Genomic DNA, 26,349 nt, shown 5'->3' with positions numbered 1-26,349 from the left:
GAAATTTCCAGACGGTAAAAGAAAAAAGTTTCCGGTGCTGCTGGTCAAAGTTTGAGCACTAACCTTGATGAGATAAAGTTAGCGTCAACAGAAATGTTCCTTTACAAAGAAAAGGATCTTTGTCAAACGATACTTGTCTTTCTAAGAACCCACCCCCAACCCCCACCCGGTAAAACCTGTCTTAGCTGTATCAATTTTCGGAAACCAGCCTCCTGACACATCACGGCAACAACAACAACAACAAACCCATTCAAAAAATCTATTGGGTTCTTAGCCATTCCCTCTGTAGGAGGAAACTTGTGCCTCCTCATTCAGCGATGAAGGGCGGCAACATTACTGCATTCTGCAGCCACAGTCATTTCTTTTCGCAGCTTGGAAAGAAGGAAATTTGAGGTTTCGTGTTTCTGTTCAATGTTAATATCTTTCATTCGAGTGAATCTTCATTGAAAACGTTCAGACGCAAAGGAGGATTATTAAAAGCACAATTATAAATATCAATTTAATACACTTGATAAAATGAATGTGCAGTAATACTTCTCAACTATACAAGCGTGACAATCGTTTTCATATTCGCTCATATTACATCACACAAATATCATTTCAAAACCAAGTCTAAATGCACAACCTGATTTCAGATATCAACTTATATATCTCGTTAGAGCTGACTTTTAGGTTATTCTTTTGATCTGTTTAGGTGACAATGTGCATCTCATATATATATATTATCTTATCCTTGAATATATACAGACCTATATATATATATATATATATATATATATATATATATATATATATATATATATATATATATATATATATATATATATATTTTTTTTTTTTTTTTTTTTTTTTTTTTAGCCACGACCCAGCACATGTGTAAACCTTGAAATTCCTACTAAAGGACAATTTACTGATATAGCCATGAACCCTGAAGATGGTCCCACACAACCAAGACTAAAAATGTATCCTAAAGTACAGTTTGGTTCCCAGACCAGGTCTTTTCAATGTACTTGGTATGGTAAGTATGAGTGGCTTGAATACTCCGTGACTGGTGACAGAGTTTACTGGTTTGGATGCAGACTCTTTGGTGCTAATGTAGGGCCACAAAGAAATGGCATTTACCATCGAAGGTTTCAGTAACTGGAAAGAAGATGCATGAAAAGGCGTTAAAGCATGAAAAAGGCACATATCATGTTATTGCTATGGAAAATGGCTCAACCTCAAAATTTCACAGTTGCATGGTGATGTTCATGAACAACTTGATAGCCAACATAAACAGCAGGTTTTTTGACACAACAGAGAATATATTAAAACACTATTGAACATTATTGTAAAATGCTAAAACAAACATAGCATTCAGGGGGCATGATGAAAGCGAAAGTTCATTAAATAAGGGTGACTTTCTGGAAATTTTTGACTTCATAAGCAAAGAGTCCGAGAGATTTTGTGACCTGAAAAAAAAAAAAAAAGATTCCATTAAATGCCAAGTATACATCTGGGTTAAGTCAGAATTATCTTCTCAAAGCTGTAGCCGATTGTGTGCTTGATGCCATAGCCAAAGAAGCCAAGTCATCACCCTTATTTGCAGTAATATCTGATGAGACTAGATATGTTAGTACTACTGAGCAGCTCTGTTTCTGCATTAGGTATGTCATAGATGAAACAGTAAATGAGAGGTTCATAGGATTTATTTCTTTGAAGAATCTTGATGCTACTTCTGTAGCTAACGCATTGTTAGAGAAGCTCCGTAATCTTGGTCTGAATATTAATAAACTAATAGCACAGTGCTACGATACAGCATCTGTAATGAGTGGCAAAATCATTGGTGTACAGGCACAAATCCGAGAATCTGTGAAGAATCCTTGCTTCTATGTACCATGTTCTGCACACGGACTGCAGTTAGTTATAACTCACCCAGCTGGCTGCCTGCCAGAAGTAGCAGAATTTTTTAACTTGATTTCGGCTCTGATTAACTTCACCCGTGGTTCAACCTTACGCCATAATATATTCATAGACTTCCAAAAGACAAAAAATTGTCAGTTCGGGAACTTCCTAAAGTGTGTCAACACAAATGAGAATACAACCATAAGGCCCTTAAGTCAATACCACAACGCTATGAGATTTTGATGGATACTCTAGAAGATTTGTCTAACCATGGAAGATTTGGTGAAGAAAAAGCCTTAGCTAATGGATTCCTACAAGCTTTAAGTAAATTTGAGACAGTCTTTCTGTTGATTACCTTTTCTGAAGTATTTGATATTACAACCCCACTATCAAAGACATGGCAGAATGAGAATATGGAACTAGTAATACGTGAAACAATTACATGATGTCATTAAAGCATTTTGGGTACGATACAAAAAGTTCTAGAAGCAGGGAGGTGACGTATTAAAGCGTTTTTTGGGTGCGAGATACAATGGAGAAGCTTCTGTGAAGGAAAGTTACGTCATCCCAGCAAAACGTTTTGAACGCATCTTACAAACATGACGTAATTGATCAGGACACGTATTCTTTCTCAAAGTGGCGAACGTGACTCAAACAATGCATGCAACAACATGAAATCACCTGTCTTGAGCCCGTATGGGACGAATCGGCGTTTGTTTCGGCAAATCTGTCATCGCTAACCCAAAACAAAGCGCTCCTCTTATCTGAACCGATGACAACTGAAATGAAACAAGCCCTTCTCACACACCACGTGTTCACATACCACGCTTACCAAGAAAGATATTCGTTCTAAATTACGTTGCTTTTTAAAATTATAACAACAATTCTAAATTACGCTATCAAGTAATCATTAGTACTTTTGAGATCTGATGTCAAACTAAATATGACACTTCAACAACCATTATCATTAAACATAACACATGAAAAAAGTAAATATGTCAATATTATAGGAGGATATACGTATTACAAGGCAACATCATGAAATTCCTCCCCCGAGAAGATTACTTATCCCGGGTTTGAATCCAACGATTCACAACGGGATAAATAATCTGCTATGACATTATCTTTTCCTGAAATGTCTTAACACTTACATTATATGGTTGCAGGCATAAAGACCACCTGGTCAGTCTCATATTATTTTTCATCTTATTGATGAATGAGATTGGGTTGTGATCCGGACAATATCAAAATTCCTTCATTCCTAGTCGGTTCACATACACTTCAAAACTTTTTCAATGCTGTGATTAATGCTAATGTTTCTTTTTCGAATTGTTGAGTATGCTTTCTGGTGCTTTTTCAACTTTGAAGACATGTTACTGGATGTAAGATTCCGTTGTCATCTTTTGAAGCAGAACAGCTCCAATTCCACAGTCGGATGCATCACTTGTATCACGAACTTTTTTATTGAAGTCTGGACTGGTCTTGGAAGTTAATATGGCTTCTTAACCTCTCAAATGACTTGACATTCTGGAGTCCAATCAAACTTCTTTTAGACTGGTTGTTTGCTAAGGGAGCTACGAAATTTGGACAGAAGCGGCGATAAAATCCAGCCATGCCCAAAAATCTTTGTAGCTGTTTCCTCGTAGCAGGAGGGGTAGCCTTACGGATACCTTCTACATTAGCGTCAATAGGAGCGAGAAGGCCTTTTCCAACTTCAAATCCTAGGTACTGCACAGTCACTTTCCAAACTCACTTTTGTAAGCTGATTGTTGGGTCCTGCCTGAAGCTTGGAATTTCCTCAATATTTCAGATGTTCTTCCCATGTATTAGAATAAATCACAACAAGTCATCAAGGTATACACCTCTACCCTTCTATTGATCCTAGTAGCTGATCCATCACTCGCTGGAATGTTGCAGGTGCATTCATCAGACCAAACGGCAAAACAGTGTATTGATACAGTCCAAAAGGAGTAATGAAAGCTGACAGCAACTTAGCATTCTCATCTAACGGAATTTGATAATATCCTTTCAACAAGTCTATCTTGGAAACAAATTTGGCTTGCCCAATATTATCAAGTAATTGATCAATAAGAGGCAAGGGATAATTGTCAGCCACACTGATGGAATTCAGTTTCCTATAATCAGTACACATCCTAAATGAGCCATCTGGTTTCTTCACTAACACAACAAGGAGAATCCAATGACTTGAACTGGCCCTGCTAATCCATGCTGCAACAAATATTCAACTTCTTCAAAACATCTCGATGAAAAGGTGATAAGCGATAAGCCTCATTTTTTAAAAGGTTTTCCATCTCTCTTGATCTTTATCTTTGTCAGATTGGTACACCTAGTACATCTGCAAAAATTTCAGGAAACTTTGAATAACTTCACTAATTCACTACTTTGCTCAATACTCAGATGTTTTAGTTTATCTTCCAAATTTTCTAATATTGAAGAATTGTTCATCTTGTTTTCAGCTCCTAATTCGTAGCCGTCAATGTCCTCATAGATGAAGTTGTCTGTGTTATTGACTCTGTTTCAGTTTTAGTCTCTGAGAAGTAAGGTTTCAAAGTCCACATGTATCTTCCTCTGTCGTTTTTTCCGGTGTTTCAATCACATAAGTTCGATCACTAACTTCTATTATCCTATAAGACCTTGAAACTTATTGGTAAGGGGAAATCTTTTCACTGGTAAGAACACTAGAACTTGCTGTCCATCACTAAAATTTCTTAGCTTAGTTTTACCTATTTCCTTTTCATTTTCTCTCTTGACTTATTTTCAAATTTTCTAAAGAGAATTTTCTAATTCTCTAATCTTTCCTCAAGTTCTTCATATTCTCCTTTTGGATTTCTCTGATTTTCTTCCCCAATTCCTCTGCAAGAATCTTCAATGGACCTCTAATGTCTCGACCAAAAATCATTTCATTTGCACATCCCATGCTTTCTGATAAGCATTCCTAACTTCAAATAACATTAGTTGTAAAACCAGCATCCCATTCTTCTTCCTGATTCATTACAATACTTAGTTAACATATTCTTTTCAATGTCTGGTGGAACCTTCCAAGGCCCTGGGTCTCTGGATGATAAGTGCCGATAACTGTTGTTTTACTCCAACAAGTTCATCACATCCTGGAATAATTTTTGAAGTAAAGTTCGTTCCTATCACTTTGCACAATTCTGGTATTCCAAACTTGGAGAAAACTCCACCAACTTCCTCAGCAATTACCTTGCACCCATTTTACAGGAATCGCTCCTGAGATACCTAGTCACTGGACACATTAATGTTAATAGATATTCATTTCCTTTCTTTGTTTTCGGAAGTGGCCCAACCACACTATAATACCTTGCTAAAGGCCCTCCTCTAACTTCTATGGGATGTAGGGGTGCTTCGAATGGTTTCATTCGGTTTCCAGCTATCTGGCATGTGTGACACTGCAAAAATTTGCTAACGTCCTTGTGAACCAGGCCAGAAAAATACTTCATAAATCCTTCTCAACAGTCTTCCTGATTCCCATATGTCCAGACTCGTGTTCGCAGAAATAAGTTTTTGAGTCACGCCAGGCCTGTCACTCGTGACACCGAGGTTCAATCCCGGTGTGAATCAGAAATATATATATATATATTGTAAAGAGTAGCGCCAAAATACGCTAGGAAACTGTTCTCCTTTCCTGCTTTGGGTTGGTTTGAACCTTTGAAGGTCGGGGTATAGGGGCTCAGAGAATATAATAGTTTGGGGACAGTAATCTGGCTTTGCACTGTTTTCTTTGGTACAGGGAAAGAAAATCATTTTCTATGATATAGTCGCGTCGTCGACCTGGGTCAGGACATCGCCCCCCCCACTACCCCTGTCCAGAAGCAATAAAAGGACAGGGCCAGGACAGCTCTTTCTCACACGCGGTCGCTAGTTTAAACCAAGCAGTGACGCCTCTGCAGGCCTTTGCCCCTGCCCTCCTCTTCCGCTCGCCGCCACGTGGATTCCATCGCCGCCCTGTGTGCCCCGTGTTCCATTCCACGTGGCCTTAGAAGACTGCAAGGGGCATTGCAAGTCTCCCACACGCGAGCTGACATTAAATGGCGGCCTTTCCATCATCCCAAGGGCGCCCTTTTCCGCCCCAATCTACGACTTGAAGAAATACCTTGGAGAGGGAGGTCCTTTTGTCCATGCTCCCACACGTGGTTCTCGGCAGAAGACGTCGTCATCCCTACGCCCCTACAAATGTGGTAATGTACCCAAAACGAGTTGCTAGTCACGATTACTTAGCCCTTTTGCATTTATTAATTTCTGGGCCCATAACTTTGTGTTCCCTGATATTCCTTGGTTCAAGCCAGGCCCACGTGCTCACAGCTCCTTTCCTCTGAGTCACAAGTAACGCCTGGGAGTCCTTTGGCGCCTTCAGTGCACCCCGAGTAATTCAATCCCCAAATTCCAGCATTAGATGTGTAACGGGGTATCCTAATATCGTTTCAGGAAGACGCATGTAGCAGAATTATCCTTGGTCCGTATTCCTGGCATTCCCAAACTCCCCCTCCTTCGGGAGGACTTCTACGGCAGTAATTTACCGTGTTTTCAGTTAATTTTCCCTTTGACCTTGTGTGCTATCAAGTATAACTATTTTTATATCCACGTGTTTGGTAACTTCCCTAGTGAAGAGCCCTCCGCTCCGTGTACTTCTCTTTTTGTTTGTGTTTATATGTCCTGGGTATCTTACTAGGCCATTTTCGAGTAAAGTAATTATTGTGCAGTCATAAGATCCACCTGCACCAGAAACATAGAAATATATATATATATATATATATATATATATATATATATATATATATATATATATATATATATATATATATATATATATATATATAATATTGGATTGAACCTGGTGTCACGAATGACAGGCCTGGCGTGACTCAGAAACTTATTTCTGCGAAACACTTGCTCACATGCCCATTATTTCCATCATATATACAGTATATATATATATATATATATATATATATATATATATATATATATATATATATATATATATATATATATATATATATATATATATATATATATATATATATATATATATATATATATATATATATATATATATATATATATATGGATATTATATATATATATATATATATATATATATATATATATATATATATATATATATATATATATATATATATATATATATATATATATATATATATATATATATATATATATATATATATATATATGTGTGTGTGTGTGTGTGTGTGTGTGTGTGTGTGTGTGTGTTATGTATGTATACACATATATATATATATATATATATATATATATATATATATATATATATATATATATATATATATATATATATATATATATATATATATATATATATATATATATATATATATATATATAACAAAGAAACGTTTTTCACTAGAAAATAAGAAAGAAATTCGCTCCCACATTCATCCTCTAAGTCGGTGAATTAATAATGAGCCTTTCTGCAGAAATCTTTAGTTTTATTTCCTCCATATTGTCACTCAGAAGCACGCCAGATACTCTACGCAATGAACTCTTCTTCTCTGCCTCCCAAGTTTTCTCTTGCTTCCTTGGTATTGAAGCTTGTCTGTTACAGTGACTCTTCCACTACATCTGTCTTTCATCTTCTGTTTCGACTATCGCTTTATGTTCATCATTCATCAAGCTCTCATTTTTCATTTTCTTAACATTTCCAAACCTCCTATAAACACTAGTATCCTTATTTATTCTTCTTAATAATGTTTTAATCTCTTCTTCAGTTCTCATTTCTCTCGCATTCATACCGTCTTACTCCATATATACAAAGTAAATCCTGAAAATTGTTCTTAATAAATTATCATTAATACAAGCACCCTCAGAGCTTTTCACATTAAAAGTCGGTCAATTCTATAATAACTTTCATAGAGCAGTACAGGGTATATATAACGTTTTCCCTTTATTATCAAACTTGGTTCTCACTTAACATTTCTATTTTTATCCTGTGGTTACTAAGAACACAACATCCCTTCTCACTGGTTTGCTTTTCCCTACGTCGTTGGGTTGCCTGCCCTAATGGCCTTTGAAAATATACCGATCATAAGAAACGACAGATCGTTGTTGCCCCACGAAACGAAGGTATGATGTAATTTCGATTAGGATAATCAAAACTGAAATGAACTTGATATTAACGAATTTGAGCATATAATTCTTACCTCAGCTAAAACGCTTATCTTAATTCATTTGGCCGAGTATAAACAAAGTTTTGCATTCACGATATGTTTTCGGCAGTACTGAAATTTCGGAGTAATATCTTCATCATTTTACACCTTCAGTGTATCCGACAGAAGAAATGAACAGAGTTCGTGGAGCATTCGCGGGAAAAATCTGGTTTTTCACGCTCGTTCTCAGAGGAACTCTTCTAATATCCGACAGAGAACCGGACATATTTTTTTGAAACGCGTAACCGTCGAAAACATAGGTAATTATATCAGACCTTCCTTCTCACACTGATTACACACCCTTTCACTTCCCATCGTGATACTATTCAGCGCTAATGAAATGGGGGCCCAACAAAGATTGGCATTCGTTATCTCGCTCACTTGGAAAGGAATTGTCAAGTGAACGATTTTGTTTCTTTACATATATAAAAAAACCCTGTATCTCTCTCTCTCTCTCTCTCTCTCTCTCTCTCTCTCTCTCTCTCTCTTCTTTTATATATATATATATATATATATATATATATATATATATATATATATATATATATATATATTTATATATATATATATATATATATATATATATATATATATATATATATATATATATATATATATATATATATATATATATATATATATATATATATATATATATATATATATATATATATATATATATATATATTATACATATATATATATAAATTATATATATATATATATATATTTTATATATATATATATATTATCATAAATTATTTTTAGATTTAAACAATCAACTTCTCTTTTTCTGACCTTCACGTGAAGGAAAGTTATATATTCTGATAGGAATTCATTTATAAGAATAGTATTCAAGTAGAATATCAACTATTATTATTCCTCCAATATTTTCTTTAAGTGTTATATTATGTATTTCCAAACCGTGCAGGTAAGAGAGGGATGGTCTCAGGTTTTACACTGAGGAAAAATAAAAGCTTGTCTATGCGAGTTTTAGCCGAATCACGGAAATCTTGGATAATGACTTCTTGCTGAGATATTTTGTGAACTGTTCGTGTTGGAAACTGTATTTTCATCTTACGGCGTTACACTTCAAACAAAATTCATATGGGTTGTTTTTATCTCATTTGATTTACTTTGTCATTTATCTTGTAGTTTATCTTTTACTTCTCTGTTTCTTATCCTATATTGGGCTGCTTTCCCTTGCTCTTGGAGCGTCCTTTTTGCAACTACTGTAGGTGGCACCTTCGTATCAACATCGTCTCCCTCATGATAATAGTAATAACTTTCTTTTCCTGCCTTCGATTCCTTAAAGAATTATGTCGTTAATATCTATTATTATAGAACTTTCTTCATAGAAATCAAAGGCTAAAGTCTATGTCATAGAACCCAAAAGAAGGATGACCGAGGCAAAGGCTAAAATGAAAATAATACCTTCGTTTGGCTGACTGCCATCCCTCCATTGAGAGATCTGAGTTTCATCAAATATCTCGACGGACAGAAAAACCTTCTTCCCAGTCTACAATAGGCTCAGATTTCAAAACAATACTGAGATATTATTTCTAATTCATCTTTCTTTCTGGCCTTTCTTCTCGCAACAGCGTAAACCTATAAGACATAATCCTTCAAACTGAAGCTAGGATATACAAATACAAATATACATTATATATCGCTACCTTAAGGTATATATCATTTAACAAACTGTCGATAGATATTTGTACAGTTAACAGATGATAGAATGAACAACATAAGGAAAGTAATAGAAAAGACTATGGACAACCATTGGTAATCATATGAAGAAAATAAAAACTCTGATATATATTAATTTCAGTCAGTTTGTAAATTGTATCAGCTAAACATTGCAATGAGACAGAATTCAAGGTGATCACATAATATTTTTTGATAACTAAATTCTTCACATCTCTCATTTAGATTAACTGGTCTATTGCATTTTACTTTTATGCAATTTGATTGATAACGAGCTTAAGTGTCAATGTAAATCTGTCTTACATATTTACGAATGCTAGAATTTATTATTTTTTATAATTATTATTCGGAAGATGAACCCTATTCATATGGAACAAGCCCACAGGGACCACTGACTTGAAATTCAAGATTCAAAGAATATGGCATTCATTAGAAAGAAGTACCAGGAGGTAATGGAAAATGCAGAAAGAATAGATCACTTATAAAAAATGTTAATAAATAAATAGAAAAAAATATAAGAAAACTATTGAAATACATAGTTAAAGCTTCAGACTCACTCAACAGAGTACGAGATCTTCCCATCAATAGTGTTTTTGTTTTACTGCTGTTTGTCCTCATACCCAACCGACTACACCATGCACTAATCCGGTACATGTGACGATTGGGACTAAGGGCAGCTTCATGACTCATAAGTGGAGACTTTTCTACACCCACAAGTGTTGCATCATCGGCATACTAAACAATCTTGTTTTCCAGGCCAAGGACCATATCACTTGTATACAATAAAAATAACAGTAAACCAAGAACACTACCCTGTGGAACTCCAGACACAATAAGTCTGGTTTGCTAAAAATCCCTTCAACAGTAACTCGCTGCTTCCTACCTGTAAGGTTATCTTGAAGTAATCCTAAAACATATCGACCCACTCTAAGATTCTGAAGTTTATAAATGGGTGCCTTGTGATGTACTAAATCGAAAAGCAGCTCTAAAATCTATTTGAATTACCCTGCACTCAAAACCCTTATTAAGATGCTGTTGCAAATGGCATGTCAAGTTTAAAAGAGCATCGCATATTGACCATCAGCTATGAATCCTTTAGTTTCCACATACTTATATAATGGCTTAAAAATAGCTTTTTCTGAAACTTTGGTGGGCACCGGGAGAATATAAATTAGCCTGTAGTTAGTGAAGTTTGCAAATATTCCATTCTTTGGAACAGGCACAGTATTACTAACCTTGCGCTCATCTGCACAGATACTATGTCAATATACAATTCTATAGAATATACTAATGTTGGGAGACAACACACTACAACCTTTTTTAAAGAGCAAAGTTAAAAAACCATCAGGGTCCACCCCAGCTATCAAGATTTTCTTAATGTCCCTGAACAAGCATCATGGACAAGTATCTTGGAGAGGGACATCCTCAGCTGATTGCTTTGCTTCAAAACTTCTGAGGCAGTTCAGCCTTGTCCTTAGGGCCAGTAACCAATCTGCCATCATCTGTTAACAGTGGTGAAATGAAAGACAAGCCTGACCCAAAGATAGATGATGCCAATCTGATCTACCACAGATGAAGCTGAGTAATTCCTTCAATTCTCCTCTTCAAAGAGTTATTGTAATTTCTCTCAGCTATATAGTCAGTTCTATTTGTAGCACGACGAGACTCAACAAAAGTTGTGTAATTTTCATTTGAACAATTTCGTTGCTATATTTAGATTTGATCTGTTTGTCACAATAAGCTCATCTACATGTATCATCGAACCATGATTGGTCATATGTTATGAATTTGATGACCTTTCTTGGGACATGTCTTACTAAAATAGCCATCAGCATTTCATTTAACTTCTTCTTGGGATCTGGATCTGATAGACCATCTGAAATATTTAGTGCCTGCAGTGGCGGATCTAGGTAATATTTTTAGGGGGGGCACTTGGCAGTTGGCATACTCAGAGCCGTCAGAGGCTTCCTTACAGAGTACTGACTGCTGAGTACAGAACAGTACCTACACTTGTTGAAATATGCGTCTACATTATTTGGGAATAAAGTAAAGTACTGGTACCTATATATATATATATATATATATATATATATATATATATATATATATATATATATATATATATATATATATATATATATATATATATATATATATATATATATATATATATATATAATTTTATGAAAAAAAGAATCAGTTTAACTACAATGAGGCAAATTTATTCTTTAAATATATTCAGAAAAAATACATTCATAGCCTAATAGTATATTGATTAAAAAATGTATATTTAGTGTTCTTACTTATGAATTTATTTTTTAAATGTCAGAAAAGAAATACACTCATTTCTATAGATTGGTGAAACAAACAAATAGTAAATTTATTCTTTTTCTTACTTATCTCTTCATTATACTTTATAATTATGACAGGGAGAACAAGTTGGTGTGATGCAGATTGTGACACAGCTTATATGATAAACTCTTTCCTACGTTTTTCTTCTTGGAAAATATATCAATGATACTTGTGACAAAATTTTTGAATCACATCATTATTAGATAGTTGACGGTGTATGCATACCTTGGCAAGGCCATTCAATCTATCTTCCCCATTGTTGCTCTTCTGTAGGATTTTATGTGGTTAAGAGTTGAAAAACTTCTCTCAGCTGTGGCTGATGAAACAGGCAAAGTGGCATACATTAGTAACAATTTTTTTGTAACAGGATAATTTGGTGAACACTGCTCATACGTATCTAGTATAGTAGTTGGCCAGAGCTTTTTTCCACAGCAGACCAACGCGATCTCCACATAGTGAATTCAGTGACATAATCATGTGTATCATCTAGTCCCAGCATAGAGTCATTTATGAGAAAGTTTTTATACAGCAATAAAGATGGGGCCATATCATCAAAAGAGGTTTGTGAAAATAGCTTGGAATTAAGGAACACATTGAGCTAGCAGTTGCATGGTAATCTGAAAAGCGTTCCTCAAACTGGCTGAGAACAAAATCCAAAAGGGGATGAAGACTGCTCTGCGATAGTATTCACTTGGTGTGGAAGATGGATGATTTGATCTATGAGACTGTCTGTTTGCTAACCTGGGCACAGATTCATTTACATTGATCTCAAGTCCTAGCTTAATTGCATCTTGATAAACTGCATCAAACACGTCATTTTCTCTCAGACTTTGTACTTTCTCATGAACTGACTTTATTTGAGTGGAGCATTCCAGCATGTCTGTACTGACTGCCTGAAGTTGTTGTGACAGTGGTCTGGTCTCAGTTAATATCGCACTAAGAACACTCAAAGAAACAATGAACTCGAAATCTATCTTTTTAAGCAAACTACGAGCATTTCCATCATTTTTCCAAGATGCTATATCTGTGAGAGCTTCTATGACATAAGGAAGCAACCTCTTGAAAACAATCAGAGCATCATGCCTTTCTACCCACCTAGTGTCACTAAACTTGTGCAACTGTAGTAACTGTGAGGATGGCTCCATTTCATCTTTTTGGATTATGTTTTCCATACATTTTATTCTCTGTGGTGAAAAATGAAAAAAATTTACAATTTCATTAATGTCATTCCAACAATTACGGATGGCAGGCACTTGGCTGGATTTGGAGATTACCAAATTCAAGCAATGAGCAGCACAGTGAATATATACAGCTGCTGGGTACTTCTCTCTGATTATAGCCTGACATCCTTTAATACCACCACTCATAGCACTTGCACCATCATACCCTTGGCCAATCATGTAGAACAAATCAATGTTATGCCTCATTAATTCATTAACTATTTTTTCAGCTATACCTTTTCCTGAAAGATCATCAATCTCTACAAATCCTAGAAAATCTTCCCGCACTTTCCCTTCATCTAAGTACCTGACACTAACTGATAATTGTTCCTTCCTATTGTTGTCAGTAGTTTCATCAGCTATTACTGAAAAAAATTTAGATTTGCTAATTCTCTCTGAAATTACATTGGAAATGTGTTCATCAATACACGCAATAATATCATTTTGTGTAGTCTTACTAGTGTAGGTTGCATTTTTTTTAGCATTTTTCAAGTGTTTTTCTAATGCAGTATCCCCTCTCCTGACTGCAAACCGCAGGAGCTCACGGAAATTACCTTCATTCCCTTCTCTCTCACTTCCCTGAATGTTGCCATCATCTCTGTGACCTCTTAATGATAAGCCTTGTCTGCCCAAGTAAACAATGCAGTGAATGATACCCTCTAGTCCTTTACGGTTCAAAGATACTTCTTCTTTATGTTGCTCATCTAGTGCTGCATGGATATTGGTTGTAGGATCTTTCATTCTTTCAAGAAAATTGTCTGCTCTCACTGCATTAGTCTGGTGATAGGATGTCTGACTGTGTTGAACTAAATAACCATCATTACCTGTCAGCCTGTCAAATCTCCTTAAAGGTTCAGTTACTAATGATTTTAAACCCTGCTTACTTTTGCCACCATCCCTTTGCTCAAATACCGTGCAGACTTTACAAAATAATCCCGACTTTACGTGAGAATATGCCAACCATGCAAAATTATCTAAATGGCTTTGTCTAAGAAACCTTTTCTTTCCACCTCTCTCTGTGTGAGGTAGCTGGTAAGTATCCCCAGGTCTCCATGAATTCTGAAGAATATCAACTTTGTCTTTATCAGTTTTTGACATGCCCACCCATAAACCTATGTCCATGGCTGACAAAGGTTCTCTATCAACACTTCTTGCATTTGAAAGGGAGTCACTACTGTCACTCAGTCTCAGGTTACCAGATTCAACCGTTCGGTCCATTGGTATTTCTAAAGATTTATGGGATCTAGATGGTTGTGGGATATCTGGAGCTGGAAGTGAGATACTACAGCTGCTGGTATTTTCAACTGAATCAACACCTTGTCTTTCATTCCTTGAAGCTGAACCGGATCTAGGTGAGAAAAAGAGCTGCGCATTAGAGCTATAGAGAGAGAGAGAGAGAGAGAGAGAGAGAGAGAGAGAGAGAGAGAGAGAGAGAGAGAGAGAGAGAGTTAGGCTTTAAAATAACCCTTAATATGTTTATTATATTTATAACCACCAGACAACAGCATAAAGGAGAGAGAGAGAGAGAGAGAGAGAGAGAGAGAGAGAGAGAGAACATGGTGTTTATTAAACGTTCTTGAGATAAAAAGATAGATAAAGTGAGAGAGAGAGAGAGAGAGAGAGAGAGAGAGAGAGAGAGAGATTAGGCTTTAAAATAACCCTTAATATGTTTATTATAACCACCAGACAACAACATATAGGGGAGAGAGAGATTTTATGCTATTTACTTACCCAGGAGGCTGAGAAGGCATATTATCTTTCTTTTTGAAATACATGTCAAGCTTGGGTTGTTTTGTTTTTTTTACTGCTCCCTGTGTACCCTGTGTTTCCCCGGGGGGAATTTTTGGTTCATTCACTGTCACACGTTTCATGATTGACGGTTGACCATTGATAATTTGATTTTCACAAGTCTATAATCGACACACACTACCAACAATGGTGAACAAGCGTCGCTAACTTTGCCTTGAACCGATCGAGACTGACTGCGCTGCATCAGCCGTCAGTCAGCCTGGGGCCCTGCGACGTGACTAGTACAGGAAAGCTTCTCGTCCGTTTTCTGCACTGTCGTCTCAGACTCGTCTGTTTATGAAAATTGTCGGACAAATAAGTCAACTTATAAAACTTCCAAAGTACCAGCTAGCTCCTTTTTGAGCAAACAATGCATTCCTATAAGTATAATGATCTAATTGACATATTCATAAATTACTGTGTAATTTACATTCCCTATACATAGTATGATAATACGATCATGTGCCAAATGTACTTGATTGATAATTATCCGATTATTATCGTACCCTGAGTCCTGACAACTGCCTGCTGTAACAGACGCGAGTGTTTTAAGTCTTAATACAATACATTACATACGTGTACTCCAAGATGACAAGTGAATGTTATTTATTTGTTATTTATAAGTAGTTTTTTGTAGCTATGGTTAACTTTACATCTGTGAAGATTATTATTATTATTATTATTATTATTATTATAATTTTTTTTTTTTTGGATTTTGGGGGGGGCACGTGACCACAGGCCCCCCCCCTGGATCCGCCACTGAGTGCCTGACAAGCTTCAATAATGAGATCCCAACTGGCCCTAGATTTCAGCCAGACTGCATTTCCAATGGTTGTATTAGGAATATACTGCTTGATAGAAATGTCCATCTCAATGGCGCAGTGATGGAAGTACCCATATATTTTGCAGTCCTTGGACTTGACAAAACAAGGAACATCTATGAATATGAGAACTAATCTACTCCAGAAATAAGGGTGGGTTCCTCAGTTAGCTGGAAAAAATTGGAGGATGCACCGAACTCAGAACAGACCATCAATGTTGATCTGTGGAATTTGAATTAAGCCACTCTTTATGCTTTGTATTGCATTCTCCACAAATAACAAATGAAGTTTTTGAATCCTGTGAAAACTATACTAATCCTTTCTAAGAGACAATCATATATCTAATCGTCGATATTTGGATTGAGGCAAAACAGCAAATACATAAACATTGTAGAACATACTGATCTTCTTAGAATAAAGAACTTCATGGAAACTACACTCCAAGTGTTCCTAATGATAAATAGGTTGTCCAAACTTAGTGTATACAGCCATACATTGAGCATGTGGATGTTACGATGATAAACAAAGTCAGTGCCATCAAAATCTCGGATTAAAAACTCAAACTTTGACTTGTTACTACTTACAAGTGCATCTGATAAAACATCAACTTGTAGTTACAGGAACAAGTCTGGGGATGAAGAAAATTTGCTTTAAGCCCCAAATATTTGAGCAAAGTACTCTGCAATAAATAGTAGGCTCGGAGTTCAGCTCAATGTCTCCAAAAAGAATTAAAATCAACAACATAAATTTAATAGAAAAACTAATAAATAGACTCATAACAACAGGAGCATTGTAAAAATCAGCAGACCAGTTACAAATAAAAATATAATCAACATCAATATTTAAATAAAAAATCTACAGAAAGTATAAATAAACATGAACTTACAAACACACAAACTTTACAAACATACAAACAAGCATTCATACATATTTGGCAATCATCCAGATTTGGTGACGTGCAGGTCATGGAATGTTGGGTAGGGGCTAGCAAACTAATCTTAAAACACTATTGCAAAACTGGAATACCATACCTATTTTGGTGCTACCCCCTTCTAAAATGGAAAAATATTCTATTGAAAAAATACACATATATACACACACACACACACACACACACACACACACACACACATATATATATATATATATATATATATATATATATATATATATATATATATATATATATATATATATATATATATATATATATATATATATATATATATATATATATATATATTGTAAACCCCTTTACCATTTTCTTGGCTACAAACTCTTAAACACAGAAGTTGTAGTCATTCCTGTTTCCTAGACAAACAAGGAAAAAAACCTACTTGGTAGTTGTTCAGCAGCGGTTATGATAGTCTCATGATCACCTCAGCCATCTTCCTGTCACTTTAAGAGAAGCCGATTTCTTTTAGTATTGTTTCACTTTTGTGTGTGTATAGTGCAAAGTGTATTCCATGCAAGTACTAATGTTTTTTGTGGGGGGGTTATTTTACCAGGATGTTTACTGTAGGAGTTTTTTTTTTTTTTTAGGTTTATTTCATTTGCGAGGTAGCCGTTCTTATGTTGTACATTCATTATTGTTTTATGTTTTTTGTTTGTTTGTTAATATTAAATGTTATGGTTACTGAACCCTCCTTTTGGTCTGTTGCCTACTCTTACTTTTGAAACTGTATGAGGTTAAGGAACAAATGTTTTCTTTGACATGGAATATTCTATATACTTGATTGTTTAAATCGTTTGTTAGTAAGGTTGGTTAGGATTATGTAAGTATTGGCACCGATGAATATTCTGAGTTTTCAGTTTATTTATCTACAACCGTCGGCTGAGATTGATCACGATTTATACATGGTTTTCCTTCTTCTCTTGAAGTGGCAGTAGGTTAATTCCCTTATTCCTGCCCGCCAAGACTCAGTACACATAGTTCGCTGAAATTTCGTACCTTTGTGCTTTTGTTCATAAGCACCATTTTAATTCACTGTCTTGAGAGCATAGTATTTAATTCTGCAGTTTGCATGTCTTTAAATACCTTTAGTGTGCTGTGAGGAAAACGCTAGAATCGTTCTGATTCGTCGTGCGTGCCTCTAATGCTGTGTCGTTAGATGATTTCCGTTTGAATGCTTTTGAAGTAATAGGCGTCATTTGGCTATGCGGCTTTATCCACTTTGCCTCCATTACGGTTCAAACCAACGCTGTTTTGATGCTAATCTTCTCTTGTTATATTATGTGAATATTTCAATTTGAATATTTGTAACAGTCATTACCCTTGAACTATACTTTGTTGTTCACCTATATACAAATCTTCCTTTTGTCATAGCTTAAACTTTAAGATAATCATGGCAGAGTTTGATGTCGATAAATTCATGTCTGACCCCACCTCCAATTTGGATTCATTATTTTGTGCCAAGAAGGTGGAACTGATAGGGCTTCCCAGGAAGTTAGGACTTCCACTGAAAATCGATATGAAGAAAGCATCTATTTCACATAGTATCGTAGAGTATTTAGTGGGCAAAGGAGACTTAGATAGATCGTCTTTAATTTACTTAGCTGATGAAACTGCCTCTGTTAACATGAGGTTAGAATTTGAAAAACTAGCTGTTGAGAAAGAGAAAGCTCAATTAACTCTTCAAGAGAGAGACTGTAGAGTTTATTTTTGAGGAGGAGAAGGAGAAATTTGAAATGGAGAAAGCAAGACTGCATCTCGAAGCTGAGTTACCTATCAAAGTAGAAACAGAGAGATCTAAAATTGCTAGGGCACTCAGTGAACCATTTTATTTGGCTAAAAATAGTAAACTGGTCCCGAGTTTCACAGAATATGACCTGAAAATTATTTCAGAGTCTTTGAAGAAACTGCTCAACATTGGCCTTATGATCAGTGAGTGTGGTTATTAATACATAAGCTATCTCCTAAAGTAGCTAAAGCTATTAGGCATCTGGAAAACTCAGCAGATTATAAACAGGTAAAAAAGCCAATTTTAGATTCTTTTTCAGTTGCTGAAGAGAGTTATCGTCAGTGTTTCCATGAACTGTGTAAGAAAGCCTTTCAAACTTACCTAGAGTTTGCCTCTGAAAAGTTATTAACTTTTAGAAAATGGATTAAAGAAAAGAAGCAGGTTCTTTTGAGGAGCTTGAGAACTAGATTATTCTGAGAGTTTAATAGGAAACTTCCTCTAAATATTAGGCTATATGTGGAAGACAAACAAGAAAAGAAACGAATGAAGGCGGCTTCTCTCGCAGATGTGTATTCTCTGATATACAAAACTAGTGCATGCAGGACTGGGAATTTTGTAAAACCAGCTCCAGGAAAAATCCCTCAGACTCGCTATGATAATGCCAAGATAGATAAGGAATCTAATAGTATATTAAGATGTTCATATTGTAAGAAAGAGGGGCATGAAATACATAATTGTAGAGATCCTAAGTCCCATATCTCTTGAATTGTTTAGGAGTTCATTCTCGCATCCAGGTGTTCAGTTTAGTAACTTTTCCAAGCCAAAACCTGTCTCCTATGTTATGTGTTATCAATGCGAAGATTTGCTTAAAGATTTTAAATACAACGGTTCTGTGTCAACAGTTATAAATGGGAATAATAGTAAAATAACTGTATTAAGAGACACGTGTGCTGCTTTGAGTTTGCTGGTCTCTAAAGCACTTCCTAATGTAGAGTTGACAATAGAGATGGTTTCCATCAAATGTTTAACCCTTACTACCTAGATTGTCCTTTACTGAAGTTAAGTTAAAGTTGGAACAATAAGTGCAGATTTGCCTGTAGGAGTATGTCTATTGCTTGGAAACTATTTAGCTGGTGGTCTAACTGAACCAACTCTAATAGTTACTAAATTGCCAATTGAAAATTCATCTACTTTGCTAGAAATTACTAATCTAGTAATTTCTAGATTTCAAAAAGGAATCCAAAACTGAACTCATGAAAATTTATTAAATGAAATAATGGCTTGGGTAAAATCAAAGAGTCTCAGAAAAACGATAGCAAAGTCTCTACTTTATATGATGAGGAAGTGGATGTTGGTGAGGTAGGTAAGTCTCCTGCTATTTTATGACAATGATTTGCTTATGAGGTTTTACAGACCAAATAAATGCTCAAGTCTTTACACTTGGAATGAAAAGAGACAAGTAGTTGTGTCTTAATCAATTAGAAATTTTTTGCTGGAGATTGCTCATGATGGACGTGATGGAAATTTGTGAGTCTATAAAACTTATCATAAGGTTCTGAATTATTTCTATTTGCCTAACTTAGAACGAGATGTAAGAGGTTATATTAGAAGGTTTTTACTGTACTCATTGGAAGTAGGGGGTGAGAATTACTTACACACTGTCAAGGAAATTACACATGACAAGTAGATATACTGTTTAATTGGACAAGACTTGAAGTTACTTGGGCAATGAAATATGAGAGAGAGATGATAAACTGAGCCAAAGAAAAAGATACTGGCCAACCAATCACTCTTCAGGGCCACATTACCTTCATTGCTTCCTGGGTTTGGATGTGATGGGGTTTGGGCAGAATCTCCCAACAGGACCGTCTCTTAGCTTGGTCGGTTGTAAACTGAACTCCATGGCACAACCTCTGTGTTTTTCAGTCTGGCTCATTACTAGAGGTGCCGCCTTAGGAAGAGAAAGCTTGGCCAGCTTAAATGTTCGAAACTCAGTGGGAGAGAAATTGAATTTTGGGATTAAGAAAGGGGACAGCTCTCTACATCTGCACATGATCTCCCTTGAGATTCAAAAAGACCCCTCCCTGAAAGGTGCATCATTTAATGGTTAACAATTCCCCTGTCACTTGCAAGCCTATAGAGCCCCCTCTCTAACAAGGCCTGGTATACCAGCCTGGTATTTCTTGCCATAAGGGCTTAAGAGTTGCCGATTCGGCGGCAATATTCATATCACACACTTATATATATATATATATATATATATATATATATATATATATATATATATATATATATATATATATATATATATATATATATATATATATATATATATATATATATATATATATATATATATATATATATATATATATATATATATATATATATATATATATATATATATATATATATATATATATATATATATATATATATATATATATATATATATATATATATATATATATATATATATATATATATATATATATATATATATATATATATATATATATATATATATATATATATATATATATATATATATATATATATATATATATATATATATATATATATATATATATATATATATATATATATATATATATATATATATATATATATATATATATATATATATATATATATATATATATATATATATATATATATATATATATATATATATATATATATATATATATATATATATATATATATATATATATATATATATATATATATATATATATATATATATATATATATATATATATATATATATATATATATATATATATATATACACTGTATATGTATGTATTTGTGTGTGTGTATTGTACATAATGTATAGATAAGTGTAGAAATTGTGCTGGGTAGATTTAAACCTGAAGTTCGGTGCCGTCCCTTCTCGGATGGGGGATTATCTTATCGATGCCTTATAGAAACTGGGCGGGGGGGGGGGGGGGCGGGATAACTTGTGATAATGTGAAACGTTGAACGGAGAACCAGACAGAGAGAAAGAGCAGTCTGGATTAATATTTGCTATGATTAATGGTTGCATTACTCGAATAATATGGTGATGAATATGGTGCATATTTCGACGGAACTGACTCGGAACTCAGCAGCCGAGTTGAGTAAGTTTTCTAACAAATGTGTGTGAATGTTTTATGTATGAATGTAAAAAGATTATTAAGACCTCTTTGTGAAAGGTAACTTTATATAATATATGTTATCAAACCTGCTTAAACATGTTTTCAAAACTGCATTTTAGACATCCAGAACTCTCTCCCATAAGCCCAGGCATCTATCGAGGAATTGAAGCTAAATGGGAGGCACTCCAGGTAACTGTTCAATAGATATTCCCCATTTGCATAACACCGAAATATTCCAAAATTCTTGTGCAAAGGTTTCCATCATCATACAGCACGATATTTAAAGAAAATAAATCCATCATGACCTAGCTTGCTGAAATTCATCTTCATTAGAAAAAGTACATGTATTTTGGCGAAGGAAATACGGAAATTCCTCCGCTTATAGATCATCTGGTGAATCTCTTTTAGTGGAATTTAGTAAATCCTTAGTTTCTGAGCCTTGCAAGCCTTTCCATCTGGCTTATAAGAGTCCCCGTGAACCATGCTAGCTGGAGAGACATAATCAGTAGTCAACGAGGAAACTAAGTTCAATGAACTGCTCGAAAATCTAACCTAGGTATACTAAATACAGGAAATCCAATTCATTTTCCTAAATGTTAAGAAGTCTGGAGAAGGCATAGTGAAGATGAACAAAAAGAAAATAAAAGGGAAAATGTTTTGTCATCTGAAACATCTTATGAAAGTGAAAATACTTCATAAAACGGTATAAAAAATTACACACTAGAGGCCCATTGAGGCATAATTACCACCATAGCAACAGTGGCAGATCAAATGAAAACTCAGTTGAATTAAATGACCGCAATAACACTCTTGTAAGTCAAATTAAATTGTAAATTTTTCTCCACAGAGTTTTATTTTTAAGGCTCTAACACATTTCGACCTACCAGCATTCAGTTTAAAACATCGTGAAAACAACTCCGGACCTGGTTTAGCCACAAACGGTTCCCATTCGGAACCATGCTTCGTTTCCTCTGGAACCCCGCATTCCTACGGGTCTCGGCGATTAAGCCGCATTTCATTTGTTTCTGTGAACGTTATCTGGGGTCTTGACGCTGGAGCTATTAGTAAAATTAGTGTATAAAAAATGGAAGAGAGAGAAAGGAACATAATCCTCATTTAGTTGCGAAAATTTCCATAACACGAAAGAAAAGACAGGTCTACTGTATGAATGACCAAGTAAAGCATTGGTTGATGGAGTAGATGAGTTAGAGTTTGAATAGGAAAACAAAAACTGGCTTACTGATGACATGGAGAACCTTTGAAATTTGTAAGGAATACCCTGTCTGTGTCGATAATACCTAAGTAATGACGATTTTTGTTTTAACATAAACATGAAGAACAAACTGAGCTGAACAGCTCCCATGAAAACTAAATAAAAAAAAACTCTCTTTTTCCACATAAATCCAAACTTTAAGAAATCCTAACATGTAGTTGTAGATAAATGTTAGCGAAATAAAAGGTGAGACTTTTTCACAATTCTTCAACCTAAATACGCAAATGAAATGTCACCTGGAATATATTACGAATCATTTTATAAAAGAAGATACGTGTTTGAATTTCTACCACTTTATCTTTCTTGGGAGTTAAATGTCATTCTTGTGTCAGGAAATAATCAACTTAATTCTTCGAAGGAAATGAAAGTTTTATCTTCAACTCATTACTGCAGGCACAGTAAAGGGGTCAATATTACGCTCTTATGAGCAATTTTCAGAATGAGAACGTCCTAGTATTTTGTATTAACTATCAGCGTTCAAGACTTGAACACTGAATGGGAATGGGAAAAGGACGGAAAACTGCCGTTCCTAGATGTACTGATCATAAGAGAACAGAACAGATATGCATTTACAGTATATAGAAAACCCACTTTCGCTGTTTCCTACATCCATTTCTTAAGCTACCATGACGTCTCCGTAAAGATCATGGTAGGATGCAACTTATTCCTCTGAAGACATAGGATATGTTCAAATGGGTAACTAGATAAAGAATTCAATACGATCCGCCAACACCTAATGCAACTGCTCTATCCACCACACATTGTCGAGAGGGCTATTAACAAACCGAATGAAATATACTATCGAGGTCCCACTCACAACAGACAAATAGATTTTAGCAACAAAATAAAGCTTCTGCACGATGAAAACATCCAAAAAGCTACCGAACAACTCAGGTCTAACAATCCCTTTATTTTCCATTATCCCAAATCCATCGGGAGCTCGCTCATTAACGTATACTTAAATAACAAAGGGGAAGAAGCTGGAGTTTACAAGATACCGTGCAGCAATTGTAATGACATTTGTGTGGGGGAGAATAACAGAGCACAAAAGATCAGTACATTATGCTTCGGAGAGTTCAGGGATTTTCCTACATATCAGAGATACAGGCCATTCCATAAACTGGTGTGGGACGGAGCTGGTTTTCAAAAGTAGCTGTCCGTACAAAAGAAAGATGCTGGAATCTGCTATCATCAATCAAACCAACAATATGAACTTGTCAGGAGGACATTGGAAATCAGACGACATCGACGCTTTAATCCTCAGCCCGCTTCTGAAGAAGGTGTTCCAGGGAACACGACCACCAGAATCGTCGCCAAACGAGAGGTAATGAGGCCAAAACCCATTAGGGAATTGTTTATTCTCCTCCTTCTTAGGAAACGGTCACCTGCATACCATCGGAAACTTAATGCCAAACCTATATATACTTTGTATATATACCCTTGTAACATTTCATCTAGCCATATTTTACCAGTGAATAGGGGAACAGAAGGAAGTGCCTGAAATAGTGTTTTATGGGCCTTTTTATCTTCACATACACACACACACATACACACACATATATATATATATATATATATATATATATATATATATATATATATATATATATATATATATATATATATATATATATATATATATATATATATATATATATATATATATATGCGTGTGTGTGTGTATAAATGAACTTTCTCTATCTTGCATTCTCCTCCCTAACACCCCTCTTCTCTCTCTTCTCCTCTCACTCTATCTCAACACACCATTTCACTAATATAGAATTCAACAACATAAGGCTATATATTCACGATCAAATTTACCTGTCATTAATTTTCTTCTATCGGTTCATCGAAACTGCTGTTAAAACTTACGCGTAGACAACAGTTTGTGGTCGGAGACAGTCCACCCACCAGAATGGATGAGCTGATAGTATTACCTAAATATCTTCTGGCCGACTGACAGGTAATTGCAAGTGTGGACAGGTTAGCACCAATTTCGTGACAGTTTGCCGCTGTATTTCATCTGGAAAGTATCTCAGATGCTATGATCAGAATATAAATAAATTATGTATAGGCTTAGTCAATTCATACAATACCATAATCACGAATCAAACAAAATCTTTCCCTTCTTGCAGGAATGTTAGGTTTATTGTTTTGAATGAATATATGTTGATAAAAGATAGAAACGAATATATATCATTCAAATATATAACCATAAACAATATTTTAATCTCCTAAATGATGGGAATACTATTCCTTACTGTGTATGATTACATCAGCAAAAGGTATAAAGTGAAGTAATTGTCAAATCTTAATTTAATCCCTATTTGCATCTAATACAGTTACTCTCCAAGTGCCCTTAGGAAAAGATGTCCACATGTAATGATTTACATTCTTGTAAAGTTTTAATCTAGAATTTTCAGTCATTATCTTCCAGGTAATCAGTACCAAGCAACGTGAAAAGAAACATATCTTCCATATGCAGAGAAGTTTTTTGCCAATTCACACGATAATTGGTTCCAACTGCTAAAGTGTCTAAGGTGCGTTAGGCCACTACTATGCATGCATGGACTCAGCTTCACTTAATACAGAAAGAAATTATTGATTTAGGTTTTCAATGTAGATTTTATTGAGGTAATAATTATAATAATTATCATAAACTTTGCTCATAATTCACATGAATTCTGATAAAAAAATTATATTACAGGGGATTTATTGTTGTAGGTTAATCACACTTCTGGCAGCACCAGAAGGAAAGGTGAAGTGTCAGGTGATAAATGAGATTAAACCCAGAAAACTGAAGGAAAAAGTGACTTAAATACGAACATTTCATTTGTTTTGTCTGTGTTTGTATATCTGTCATGACTTATGGGGTACGGGTTAGATTTTGAGTTAAAAACCTTTCTGGGGTGACATAGGATTTTGTCTGGGTGTGCCAAGCTGTTTGGATATCTATAGAAGTCAAACAAATATACAGACATTCACTTATATATATATATATATATATATATATATATATATATATATATATATATATATATATATATATATATATATATATATATATATATATATATATATATATATATATATATATATATATATATATATATATATATATATATATATATATATATATATATATATATATATATATATATATATATATATATATATATATATATATATATATATATATATATATATATATATATATATATATAAATATATA

The 26,349-nt window shown here is 34.6% G+C and overlaps 1 protein-coding gene and 1 pseudogene across 1 annotated transcript; one reads left to right on the top strand and one right to left on the bottom strand.

Annotated features, from left to right (window-relative positions):
• The first annotated feature begins 1,151 nt into the window (after nt 1-1,151).
• Nucleotides 1,152-2,330, top strand: LOC136852805 (zinc finger MYM-type protein 1-like; annotated as a pseudogene).
• A 9,866-nt stretch (nt 2,331-12,196) lies between these two features.
• On the bottom strand, nt 12,197-15,422 carry LOC136853126 (52 kDa repressor of the inhibitor of the protein kinase-like). The gene is made up of 2 exons (XM_067128425.1): nt 15,125-15,422; nt 12,197-14,741 (listed from the first exon to the last, which is right to left on the bottom strand). The coding sequence occupies exons 1-2, from the start codon at nt 15,262-15,264 to the stop codon at nt 12,755-12,757; spliced, it is 2,127 nt and encodes a 708-aa protein (XP_066984526.1). The 5' UTR covers nt 15,265-15,422; the 3' UTR covers nt 12,197-12,754.
• Nucleotides 15,423-26,349: the final 10,927 nt, after the last annotated feature.

Source organism: Macrobrachium rosenbergii, chromosome 26, assembly GCF_040412425.1.
Source record: "Macrobrachium rosenbergii isolate ZJJX-2024 chromosome 26, ASM4041242v1, whole genome shotgun sequence".
Taxonomy (NCBI): Eukaryota; Metazoa; Arthropoda; class Malacostraca; order Decapoda; family Palaemonidae; genus Macrobrachium; species Macrobrachium rosenbergii.
The sequence above is the reverse complement of the archived record's forward strand: the minus strand, read 5'-3'. Positions and strand labels throughout refer to the sequence as shown.